This window comes from Hemiscyllium ocellatum, chromosome 21 (genome assembly GCF_020745735.1).
Source record: "Hemiscyllium ocellatum isolate sHemOce1 chromosome 21, sHemOce1.pat.X.cur, whole genome shotgun sequence".
Lineage (NCBI taxonomy): Eukaryota > Metazoa > Chordata > Chondrichthyes > Orectolobiformes > Hemiscylliidae > Hemiscyllium > Hemiscyllium ocellatum.
Window position 1 is genome coordinate 54,469,374 of NC_083421.1, and position 12,942 is coordinate 54,482,315.

Genomic DNA, 12,942 nt, shown 5'->3' on the forward strand with positions numbered 1-12,942 from the left:
TAGAAGAAACAGAGTGTGTACTGTAAGTTTGATGTTTGTTATTAATGGCAACCCTTTAAATAGAGCAGACTACAGCAGATTTAAAATTTTCTATAGATAGATAATGGAAAAATGCAGCATTGAGATCATAGGTATTGGTTTTGTATTAATTATTTTTAAGCTCTCATTTCTAACAATTTACCATAGGATTGAATCAAATACCTTCCACTAAAATATTTCTAATGTGCATCATAATAATTACTAACTCCAAAGTATTCTTCTCTCAGCCTAATGCTGGAATATTCCATGAGAGATATAAGCTCTCTTATTTGGCTAATTTATAATTTTTCACTTAGACAATGGAAGTTAGCAATCTATTTGACAAGCCGCATTGAAATCAAAGCAAGCAGTATCCTTATTAAATACAGCAATATTCCAGCAGAAAATAGTTAAAAAACCAGGAGTGGGAATCCTGTCTCTTTTACCCTCCTAGCTCATGACTTTAGAGCCAGAAATAATATCTTTCAATGCTTCACCTAGCTTTCAGCACAAAGGAGGGGGAGCTTCTGGTAATAGTTAATATTCTAAGCAAACTGTTTCAAAGATTATCTCAAAGGCCATATCAACTAAATCCAACACCATAATCATAAACATTACATCACAGGTCTGCATCTGGTCCCTTGGGCCTCTGCTGCCTTTTTGAAATAGTTACCATTTAGTTCTATTCTTATCTCCTGGATCCTGCAATTTTCTTCCATGAAAGTAGTTATCCAATTCCTTTTCTGAAAGTTACTATTCATCCTTTCAGGCAAAGCCTTCCATATCGTAATAATTCACTGCGTAAAAATAAGTTTCATCTTACCTCTGGCTTTTTTGGTAATTATTTTAAATGTGTACCCTCTACTTATTGAAAATATCTTAATGTGATTTTTTTTAAGCAAATTAGAAGTCTTTTAGGACGTCTTCAGAAAGCATTGCAAAACCTAAGCTGCATTTCCATACATTTTAAAGTAATGTAATACACAAAAGAGAAATGGACATAATTTACTTGCTGCAAATTGTTCTAAATTTCAGGCAGGATACAACATACACGCACACACACATATAGAGACGTGCAAAAGTTTAGAGAATTACGAAGAGATCGAAAGCAAACTTACCCCCCGCTTTAGGCTTCTGAAACAGTGGATTTTAGGTTTGGAGGTCATAAATTCATTCAGGCGGTGAGAGAGGGGCTCTTTTTGCTGCTTGGGAGACTGAGGGCCATTTGGAACAGCAGAAGGTGAGGAACAGGAAGGGGGAGGAGGAGGAGGCTGATGAGGAGATGTTAAAAGGGACATAAGCTACGAGTAAGAAATGGATAAGTAAAAAGGGTAAAAACAAAAGGAGAAAAAAAAGCAAACAGAAATAAGAACCACAAAAGCCCATGAACAAAAATATTTAAGCCATGACATTGCAAATAAAAACACACTGATACAATAAGATGAAAAAAGTTAATGAAAATATTCAAAATAAACAATACTAAAATGAGGTGAAATAAGAGAAGAATGTTTTGATAGAAAGCGCATGCAAAAGTTACAGTTTTGAAAACATGCACAGTTCAACTTCTGTAAATTATACTTCAGTAGATATGCCAAGACTTATTATGTTTCAAAACAGAAGGCTATGGTGTAACTTATCTTTTGACATGTCATGAGTAAAGTCAACATACTCGTAATCCATGTGCTCACAGAGCATGCGGTTTGTTCTGAAATTTAATTATTTGAATAGAAAGACCAGCTATGATAGGTATATGTAGAGATCTCTAATCTCTCTCACACACAAAACAACAACTTTCTGGTCAGTTGTAAAATAAAATGCATAGAATAAATGTCTGAGTGGGAGCAACAGAAAAAAATCCCTAACAGTTATGATTGCAATCCACCCACATAGCCTAGCCTGGAGGGAAAATAAATATGTCTGAAGATTCTTATAATTTGATTCTGGACGACCTAACAGCAAATGACTTTCTGAATCATATACAGGCAAATGTCTTCTGGAAATATTATTCAGGATTCTGTTTATGAATTCCAATTTGATCTTAAATAAGCACTAATGCAACTTTTGAAGAAATTCAGAGTAGAAAGAATAGTTGCTACATGCTTATACCATGAATTAAACTCTCAGAGGAACAGATTCCTCTGGCTAAAGTGAGTGGTTTCCAAAAGGACTCAAGAATGTAGAAAATTAAAATTCAATGACTTCTGGCTCAATTTTACAAATGAGAAGCTAAAGAAACTAAATAAAAATAATAAAAAAAACTCTTTAAGCACTTAATGGTAACAAAACCAAACATAAAACCTCTTGGCTATTCACTCATTTTCTTCTCCGTTGCCAGCTCCATTACAGTTCATTCCCGTGACTATCCCCAAATACTTCATCCAGATGATGCTCTCCATTCTTCAGGTACTGGCATAATTTTTTTCTGGAGTTCTAAGACTTGGAGCTCGAGTGATAAAACTTCGTAGCAAATCTGACAGACTTATTTGCCTAATTTGGCCAAGATTTAATGCTTGAAGCTCCTAGGTCCTGCAGAAATAGTACATCATTACCCCTTCATATAAAGCTATGTTGAGTTCATTTAGATTTTTTTATGTTTAAGTTTATATTATTCATTCATTCATTTCATATTACACCTTGGTGGCGTGGTTGGCATTGATTGTTTATTCCTCGGCTTTATTTAAGACTTCCTCAGTTCACATCTCAATGTTATCCAAATGCCTGTTTACCTTATTCTATTTTACCTCAATTTCTCCTTGAAACGTTAACAGGGAAAGGCTGTTAAACTTCTTTTCCAATGTCTATGCTTAACAGTCTTTCTGTACCTGTACTTAGCATTCTTTTCTTTCCAGATCTTTTTCTCAAGTCTATGCATCTTTCAGATAATTTACTTAACACTGTTCTTCGTAGAATTCCCAGTGTCATTTGTCCTAAAGTCAAACTATTTTCACATCTCTACAGTATACTCTGAATTCCAGTTGTACTCGCTTGCAACTATCTCCATCCGTATGTTTTTCTGGCATGAAAACTATCTGCTGAAAACACTAATTGATGCCTGTTCAATGACCTAGTTCATAGGAAGGTAGCTACCAGCTGGCTTCAGTTGTTTGCAGTTAAAATGTAAATTTAAATTTCAGCTTTGTAAAAAGCAGTTGCTGTACTCACTGCAGCAAACTCCTGTTTTCATATTTCACCAAATGCCCATTGTTTGAGGCCTTTACAATCACTGCTCCCTCCTGTAAAGATCGTATTATTTTATTTTTTATACGGACTGAAATGGAAAACTGATTGTTTTAAAACTGAAGTTTGAGAAAGGAATTGTTATTTAGAAACAAGTCATAAGATTCACTGTATGAGTGTTTACACTGCTGCTTTGTTAAGCATGGAAAGCAGCTGTCTATAGATAGTCTGGCATTAGGGATTGTACACGGTGAGATTTGGCCAGCAACAAGTAGCTGATTCATTCCTGGGTAGCTGAATAGATCACAGGTTTGAGTGATACAGTGAGACCTTTGGAAAGGTATGTTGAGTGTCTCCCCATTGCAGTAAAAATACCTCAAGTCTGAAGAAAGCCAGTTATTTTCTTTCACCAGTTGCTGTAAGCTGTTGCACTGGTAATAAAGAGACTTTGCAGTTAGTGTACCAGTCACCATGTGCCTCCGAAGAAGGTACCTGAAAAAATGAGTTTGAAGAACAGAAAGTCCTGGTATAACAAAAGGATCATCTCAGCAAACCCTGTGGACTGATATTAGTTAAGTGTAGTTCCCAGTATTTTTCTCCTTCCACCCAAAAAACGTTTTTTTGTTGCCTCTGGTTAGCTGTGTGTAGTGGTTTTAGATCAGAGTTATATTTTTTGAACAGATGTTGATAATCTTTACTGGTTTTAAAGAATAGCAGGACTTATTCATAACCACCTCGTCTGTATTTTCTGTTAACTTGGTTCCAACACTGGCAAATCAGGGACTTTGAATGTTTTGGTCAGATCATTAACTTTTGTGGTGATCCAGGAGTAATGAGGCTTCAGAATCAGCTCACTTTCCCAGCTGGGTCATAATATTTTTTACCAGTATTGCATGTACCTACCTTTTTGCTTAAGTTTCCTTTTTACCTGTATTGTACTTTGAGGCTGTTCAAATGATATTACTCATTTGAGTGAGGCACATGTTAAGGATATTAGCCCACCTTGTCAAATTATATATCATCTGACCATACACAATTTACAGGAGGGTAGCTTGTTCCTTTTAACCAATATGTCCTGTTAAAAATAACAATCTAAGTGAGGCTAAGGTGCTGAATCATCTCAACGTATGGGACATAAATTTCTTGATCACTGAGACTCAGGGTTAACACAGTAGTGTTGGATTGTAATTAAACCATAGCCACCACAAACAAAGCAAGAAAATTCAAAGCCAAAGCCAATGTGATGAGGTGCTCATTAATTTATAGAATATAGATTATTATGTCCTTCAGATAGTCTATGTCTATATTTTAATATATTCCACACTTAGCTTTTTCACATTGCATAACAATTAGACCTAAGAATATTTGCTAAGTGCCAGGATTACATATTATACTGATTTTTCTCATGCTCATAAATTTTGTTTTGAAATCATATTTTTAATGATTCATATAAAATATCCATGACCCCAATATCTGAGAAGAATAGGTTTCTGACAGAAGCTTTTGTGAATCATAACCTCTTTGATAATTACTAATATTCTGATCAATTATTAGAACAAATTTTGATGTTAAGTCGGCATACCTACTATGAACTGCTAAATCTTATGAGAAAAATCAGAGGAAAGTATAACGTGACTGTCCAATGTTTAAAAAAGTAGTGTCAATATATGTTTAGTAACAGCGTGAGAAGAAAAAAAAATACTGCTGCAGATGATGTAGAAAAATATGATCAGTTTGTTAGTCACTAGCATAGAAAACAAAAACATGACTTTTAAAGCAAAATATAACAAACCATGCAAACACAAATAAACAAAACTACAATTTTAAAATTCAAGTAAAATCAAAAAGAATTCAATGTGATGCCACTAATCCCATTACAAAGTCATGGAATATTACATTAGTTACCAAAACCATGATAAATATTAAATGAGGCAAATCGTCTGTAAGGTTAATAGGTACAGATGCTGAATGCTTTTACCTTATTTTTCTTGATGAAAGGCCATAGTTTGCCCTTGGATTTGCCACCTTTAGATTCTTGTTTGCCGTCAGATCTGCTATTGGAGAGACTGCTTTCAGAAACAGTCCGCTTCATAGGCTGACTGAAATCCTCAAATTCAACATCACCAGGCTGTTCAAATCCAGATTTGAAGGCTTCTATCACCAACTGTGTATCCTAAAATTACACAAACAGAAAGATGCATTATTTTACCTTCTCTCCAACGTTTTCGATAAAACTCTATTCAACAACAGCAAAAATAAGACATATTTGCCAGCCTGCCATGAAAATTCTTCAATCATATTGTATTTCTTACAGAAAGAAAATAGCAGTCGTTATATTTTGCACAAAGTGAGAGAGCTAAAACTACTGAAGTATAAATGTTTTATTACCGCAACAATACCCATTTAGTCAGACCAGAATTTACCCCTGTGGAAAGATAAGTCACAATTTCCAAGACTGCAAAATAAATTGGATAGGCTTATTAATTCGGAACTCCTGCAATATTAAATTTTAAACCTTTGAGTGAATGGGCAAAAATTTCCAGAGTTTGATGTAGGAAAGTGTGCACTTTGGTAGGAAGAATCAAAAGACAAACTATTACTTAAATTGAGAAGGACTCCAAAATAGTGCATGCATGAAACTCAAAAGATTAGCAGGTGCAACAAAAAGGTAAAGAGAATTCTGGCCTTTAATACTAGGAGATTAGAGTTTTAAATTACAGAAGTCTTATTACAACTGTACAGGGTGTTGGTGAGGCCAGGTTTTGGCCCCAGCATTTTTACAACGGATATATTGGCATTGGAGACAGTTCAAAAGAGATTCATTAGGCTGATGTCTAGGGTGAAGAAACTCATATCAAAACAGCTGAACAGGTTAGGCCATTATTCATAAAATTTTAGAAAATATACAAAATTCTAAGGGAGCTTGACAGAGTACACGTTGAAATAATGTTTTCACTGGTGGAGGAAATGTCAAAAATAGGTGACATAGCTACAAAACGAGGGAAAACGCCATTAAAACTGACTTACAAAGGATTTTCTTCTGCCAGAAGGCAATGAATGATTGGATTTCTCTACCCGAGTGTGTTGTGGAGACTTGATCATTATAGTATTTAAAGAGGACAAAGACAGAGTTTTGAAATAATGGGGATTGAGGGCTCTGATGAGCTGGCATGAGCAAGAAGTTGAACCCAAGGTAGATCAGCCATAATCTTGTTAAATAGAGGGCAGGCTGAGTGGTCACTCTGTAGCTAGTTCTTAAGTTTGTCCATCAGGTTTGGGGTGACATCTTTTTCAGTTCATAGTGAAAACCCACACAAATTCATCAACAATGTATCAAATAGTTCTGTGTATCCGAGAGAAAAATTGGACAGTTCTTTGCCTACAAAGATTCAATACTTCAACACTCTGGGTTCAAATTCATGGGACATTGCCACCAGTGATGAGGAAGGAGGGAACTATTTTAAAGAGAGAGGCTCCATTTTAATCACGGTGGGACCAGAGTCTGAGCAAGTTGCATTACTAGGTGTTACGAAGATGTGTGTACCTTTAAGAGAATGAAAGGCTTTTGGCAAGTACACGGAGTGCTGGAGAATTTACAAAGTAACATTTGATTCAGAACAAACAGCACTCGCTGAGTTGCTATGAGACAAAAACACAATTTCGAATTCGTCCAGTTTAAATGATAGCCCGAAAAATATCAAACTCCAATCCAGTTTGAATTGAGTATATTGTCAATCTTTAAAGCTAATGGCACACAATCTGATGCCTTGGGGGTATAAGACCAGGGAAAATTCAACAGTTGAGGGGAGAACCGCCAAGCCCAGCATATAAACAGACTGCTTGAAAAAATAGCTCTCTTAAAAGTACCTTTCCTTAGAAAAAGAAGAAAAGAAGACTCAAAGATCCAAATAGGAGTACAAAAGCTGCCTAGTTTTGAGATAAGAAGTGTGGTTTTGTAAATCTCAATTGGGAGTTTTATTGGACTAGTATTATAGAAGAGAAGGTAAAAGATAGGTTAAAGGAAGAAATTGTAAATAATGGTTAGTTAATTATTCTCTATTATACTTTAAGAAATTAAGTTAATTTTTATTTCAAATAGTTCTTGGCCACTCTGATTTTTACAGATTACTGCACAGGATAAATCTTTTCTGTATTGCTGGTTTTAATTTAGGGTTTACCCTGTGTAGATAGGCCTTTAAATATTAGAACGAAAGGCTCAGTTTCATGAAAAATTAGAAGTTGGTACGAGTGCAGGTTAGCATTGAGGCGAATGGTTATTAGAAGCTAAAAGGTACTGAATGTGTGAATGAAATATTGCATTGAAGAATCAAAAGTGTAGAGAAATTTGGTAGTGTAGAACGAACTTAAAGGCTTTGTGTCTGAATGCATGAAGCTATTGGAATAAAATTAATGCGTCAACAGCCCAAATAAAGACAAATGGGGAAGAGTTGCTATTACTGAGATGTGATTGCAGGGCGATCACATTCGGGAAATAAATACACACAGTACTCAGTGTTTCAGAAGGAAAAGAAGATGGAGTAGCTTTGTTAGTCAAGGATACAATCAGTGCTGTTGCGAGAATGAGATAGGCACTGCTGATTAAGACATACAATCAATCCGAGTAGAAACAAGAAATAGCAAGGGAAAGAAGTCCCTAGCAAGATTATTCTATAGGTCCCCAAACAGTAATTCCTCAGTCGGTACAGTATAAAGCAGGAAACACTACGAATCTGTAAGATACAATGCAGACTGGATTAACTCAATTTGCAAGGGTTGCCTCAAGGGTTAGGTCACTGAATTTATTAAAGATTGCCTTTTGGAGCAAACTATTGGGCAACCGACCAGGGATCAGGCTAGTCTGGATTTTTTATTGTGTAATGGAGTGAGATTAATTAATGATCTCAAAGCAAAGCATCATATAGGGAACAGTAATTGTAGCATGCTAGAGTTTGAGGATGTGATAAGCCCTACAATGCCTATTGAAAATCACAAATTAACTTCATGGAGCTCTTTGAGTATGAGTTCCCTTGGTAAGAGGCAATACCTGCTTAGTTGGAACTTATCACGACAGCCTTTTACAAAGCAGGTGTCTGGCCCTCTTGTGGCACAGTGGTAATGTCCTTACCCCTGGACCAAGAAGTCTGGTTCAAGTCCCACCTACTGCAGAGGTGTGTAAAAATATCTCTGACCATGCTGATTAGGGGAAAAAAAAAGCAGGGATCTGGAGAACAGTTTGTCCCAGACTGGGACTAGTCCATGTATGCCACAAATAGTGGTTCTATTTTGGTGTTCAAATAAGCATGTTCCTTTCTAATCAGGTTTAATGAGTTATTATACTGGGTGAAAAAATGGAGTCGTACACCTGTGCTCTGGAGTCAAACAAAGTAATTACAAAAGGACATGAGGACAAATGGACTATACAAGGAAACTAAAGGATAGGACAGTTGATAAACAGTGCAGATGTTTAAGGAGACATTCAGTTCCTCCTAACTAAAATATATTCCAGAGAAGAAGGGAGATTGTAAAAGAAGAACAAAAAAATCCATGACCTGGACTACGAAGTTAAAGATAATATAGGCAAAAATTAAGGCATACCATTTGAAATATCAACAAAATCATAAAAAAGGAATAAAAAGAACAAAGGGTACACCATAAAAGAAAACTTATGAAAATATAAAAATGGATAGCAAAAGCATCTGTAAGGATATAATAGGGAAGAGAGTGTTCAAAGCAAATGTTTGTCCATTGAAGACTGAGGAGTTAATAGTGCAGAGCACAAATGGCAGAGATACTAAATCAATATTTTGCCCTTGTTTCATGGTGGAGAATACTAGTACAATCCCAATTGTAATGATAATACAGAAATTATATAAAGGGAGGAACATGCAACAATCAATCAATCACGAAAGAAAAGCTACTAAGCAAACTATTGGGACTGAAGACACACAAGTTCTCTGGGATTAATGCTTACACCTTAGGGTCTTAAAAGAAGAGGAAAAGGTAGTGTATTCATTGCCAATAGTATTCTAAATGTTCTGCATGTGGGAAAGGTTCCAGACGATTGGAAATATGCTAATATAACACCCTTCATGTAGGGTGGAGGCAGAATGTAGGAAAATGTAGATAGAATAGTTTGTTTAACAATCCATTAATGAATTGCAACGAGGTAATTTGGAAAGTCAAAATGCAATCCATTAGACAGTATGGTTTTAGGAAAGGTAATTTATGTTTGACTGATTTGCTAGAGTCCTTTGAAAATAGAACCGAAATAGATAATGGGAATCTTGTAGATGCAGCATAATTGGAATTTCAGAAGGCATTTATAAGGTGCTATACAAAAGGTTAATACACAAGGTAAGATGATATGAGCTTTGAAGCAATTTATTCATTTGGATAGGGGATTGGCTAACCAACAGAAAGCAAAGAGTTGGAATAAATTGATTTTTTCTGGTTGACAGGGTTTGGTCTTTGGGCTCTAAATATGTACAACCTATATTAACAACTGGGACACAGGGACAGAATGCACTGTAGCCAAATTTGCAGATGACACTAAAATAGGTGAGGAACTAAATTGTAGTAAAGAAGTAAGAAAGTTATAAATGGATGTGGGTAGTTAGATGAATGGGTCAAAATATAGCAGACGGAGTTTAATGTGGATAAGTGTGAGGTTATCCCTTTTGATTTGAAAAATAGAAAGGTAACTTGTTAACCAAATTGAAAGAAACTCCAGAGTGCTTTGGTGCAGATGGAGGAGTATCCTCATGCATGAATTGTAGAAAACTATGTGACCGCAGCTAATAAGGGTGGCAATGGAGGTTTGACATTTTGGCATCCCCTTCTCTTTATAGATTCTGTGACATGCTCACAAATTGCTTTATCCAAGCCAATATTATAGATTGAGAATTATCTGGCATGTTTGTATGGAGGCACTAACTTTCAGAGTGCTCTTCCTTCATTAGGTTGTTGTGGTTGTGGTGCTCTTAGAGCTGGTGCTTCCAGGTGGACCTGTTGGACTGTGGCCTGGTGTTGTGTGATTTTTAACTTTGTCCACCCCAGTCCAAGACCAGCACCACCAAGTTCTACTACCAATGTGCCACAACAGCTATAAGGTCAATGCACCTGCTATTCACAGGTAGTCTCAGGTGAGATTAGTAGTATTTTTTGGGGGTTACAGACTCGCTATAGGTGAAGTGTACTTGTCAATATTTTTAATCAAACTATTCAAATAGATGATGCAAGTCTGGGCTAGTCTGAATGTAGAGTTTCTGACCCAGAGGTAAGGAAAGTGGAGTTGCAGATAGATAGAATAGTGAAGGCGGCGTTTGGTATGCTTTCCTTTATTGGTCAGAACATTGAGTATAGGAGTTGGGACATTATGTTGCAGCTTCCCGCCTCAGGTGGCTGACTGTGTGGAGTTTGCACGTTCTCCCTGTGTCTGCGTGGGTTTCCTCCGGGTGCTCCCACAGTCCAAAGATGTGCAGGTCAGGTGAATTGGCCATGCTAAATTGCCTGTAGTGTTAGGTAAGGGGTAAATGTAGGGGTATGGGCAGGTTGCGCTTCGGCGGGGCGGTGTGGACTTGTTGGGCCGCAGGGCCTGTTTCCACACTGTAAGTAATCTAATTGGTTAGGCCACTGTTGGAATATTACGTGCAATTATGGTCTCCTTCCTACCGGAAGGATGTTGTGAAATATGAAAGGGTTCAGAAAAGATCTACAAGGATGTTGCCAGGGTTGGAGGATTTGAGCAAGAGGGAGAGGTTGAATAGGCTAGGACTATTTTCCCTGGAGCGTTGGAGGCTGAGAGGTGACCTTATAGAAGTTTACAAAATTATGAGGGGCATAGATAGGATAAGTAGACAAAGTCTTTTCCCTGGGGTTGGGGAGTTCAGAACTAGAGGGCATAGGTTTAGGTTGAGAGGAGAAAGATATAAAAGAGACCTCAGGGGCAACGTTTTCACGCAGAGGGTGGTACGTGTATGGAATGAGCTGCCAGAGAAAGTGGTGGAGGCTGGTACAATTGCAACATTTAAAAGGCATCTGGATGAATATATGAGTAGGAAGGGTTGAGAGGAATATGGGCCAAATGCTGGCAGGTGGGACTGGATTGGGTTGGGATATCTGGTCGGCATGGATGGGTTGGACCGAAGGGTCTGTTTCCATGCTGTACATCTCTATGACTCTATGAAAAGTCCAGTATTGGATACCAACATTGGATTTCAAAGGGGAAGTGTTTCAACTGTTAGCAGTAATATATCATTTTACTTAAAACAATCCATAGCTTTAAACATGTGCACTGGCCAAGACAAAGGCAAAATAATGGTCATCTACAGATTTTCCAAAGATCCTTCTCCATTTATGCAAAAGTTGATTCTAACTGCTTCCTGGCTATGTAATTTTCACAAGAGGACCCCTAAAATAACAACCATAAACTTTCAATCTCCTTTACTTTCACTTCAAACAGGCAGATGACAAACCCTGGGATAATATAATTAAATAGAACATCTAGTTTCATTATTACAAACTTCAGCTTTCCAAATACCCACAGGAGCTGATACATATTGTTTGACTGTGTAATTTTCCCATTTTGTAATGTGGAAAATGCTGCAGGGGAACAGGTATACTTTAGAAAATTTGTTTATATTTTCTAAACAGAGGTAGTCACTAATCACTCAGCAGCCAAATTAAATGTCGTGTTTAATTTAACAATTAGTGAATTTAAAAGAAAAAGTATAATTGACAAGGGGTATTTTTAAATCAAAGTTCACTCACCTTCAATGTCTCAAAGATACATTTAGAAAAATATTTATTTTTTCAGTTTCTAACTAATAAAGTTAGGTTTGGAGGCTTCATCCAGTAAAATTACTGCAAGATATTCCTTGACCGGTGTGGTAGCATAGCATAGCAACAAGAAAATGTGCCAGTGGGTAAACATTTGATACTTAAAATGGAGTTTAACTTTTAAAAACTTGTTAACAGAATAAATTAGAGCATTTTGCATTAAAAGTGTTTTACTTTAGTTTCCCTTTAAGTATCTCTTTTCAGGAGTGAATGCACAAATAAAAAATAAACAAATCACAATATCTCACTCTTCCCACGCGTATACAAAACCCTTGGAACAGATAACAAAGCAACATCTGGAGACAGTACAGCTTTGTTTCATCCATGAATGATGAATGAACCAGAAGGCATTACAGAGCTGTTTAGATGCACACATGTCAATTGGAAGGAGGAAGCCACCTGCAACCACGCATAGATTGCGCTGTAAATCTAAATACAAGAATTCAGTCAAGCAAAAATAGCTTTCATGATGGACCAACAATCATGCCCAAATTGACAAGCATGATGTTAACAAATCAGTTGAGCAGCAGCAAAGGAAAAACAAGAAAGGAATGAGAGATTATTTAAATAGGATGGGAAGTTGGACTTGAGAACACAAGATTCTAATAAATGCAATAAATGTGGATGCTGAAATTCTCATGACAGGCAGCATCTATGGAGACAAAGTCAATATTTCAGGATGGGATGACTTTTCCTCAGAAAAGTACACGACTGTTTGTTCTACTGTATGGTTCAGCAACTGATCCTGTCTCTATACTCCTTTAATGCTGCAGGAACTAAATAAAGAAGGCATAAGACAGCAGAGTGTCAAAACAAATCATTCACATCCCTTGGGTCCTGCTCATTACCTTTCTTCTGAAATAAGTGGGACAAGTGATCACAATTGCAACCCATCACTCCACAAGAGAC

At 36.7% G+C, this 12,942-nt stretch overlaps 1 protein-coding gene across 6 annotated transcripts in view; it reads right to left on the bottom strand.

The window, feature by feature from the left end:
* The window catches only part of LOC132825709 (formin-binding protein 1), a 222,760-nt gene that overhangs the window by 63,392 nt on the left and 146,426 nt on the right, over window positions 1-12,942 (bottom strand). For 5 of the 6 annotated variants that reach the window (XM_060841110.1, XM_060841113.1, XM_060841112.1 and 2 more), the window contains 2 exons: window positions 5,174-5,368; window positions 1,137-1,319 (listed from right to left, as the gene is read on the bottom strand). In XM_060841110.1, the coding sequence (XP_060697093.1) occupies window positions 1,137-1,319; window positions 5,174-5,368 (378 nt within the window). The remainder of the gene's footprint in view (window positions 1-1,136; window positions 1,320-5,173; window positions 5,369-12,942) is intronic. The other variant, XM_060841114.1, reaches the window with a different exon arrangement.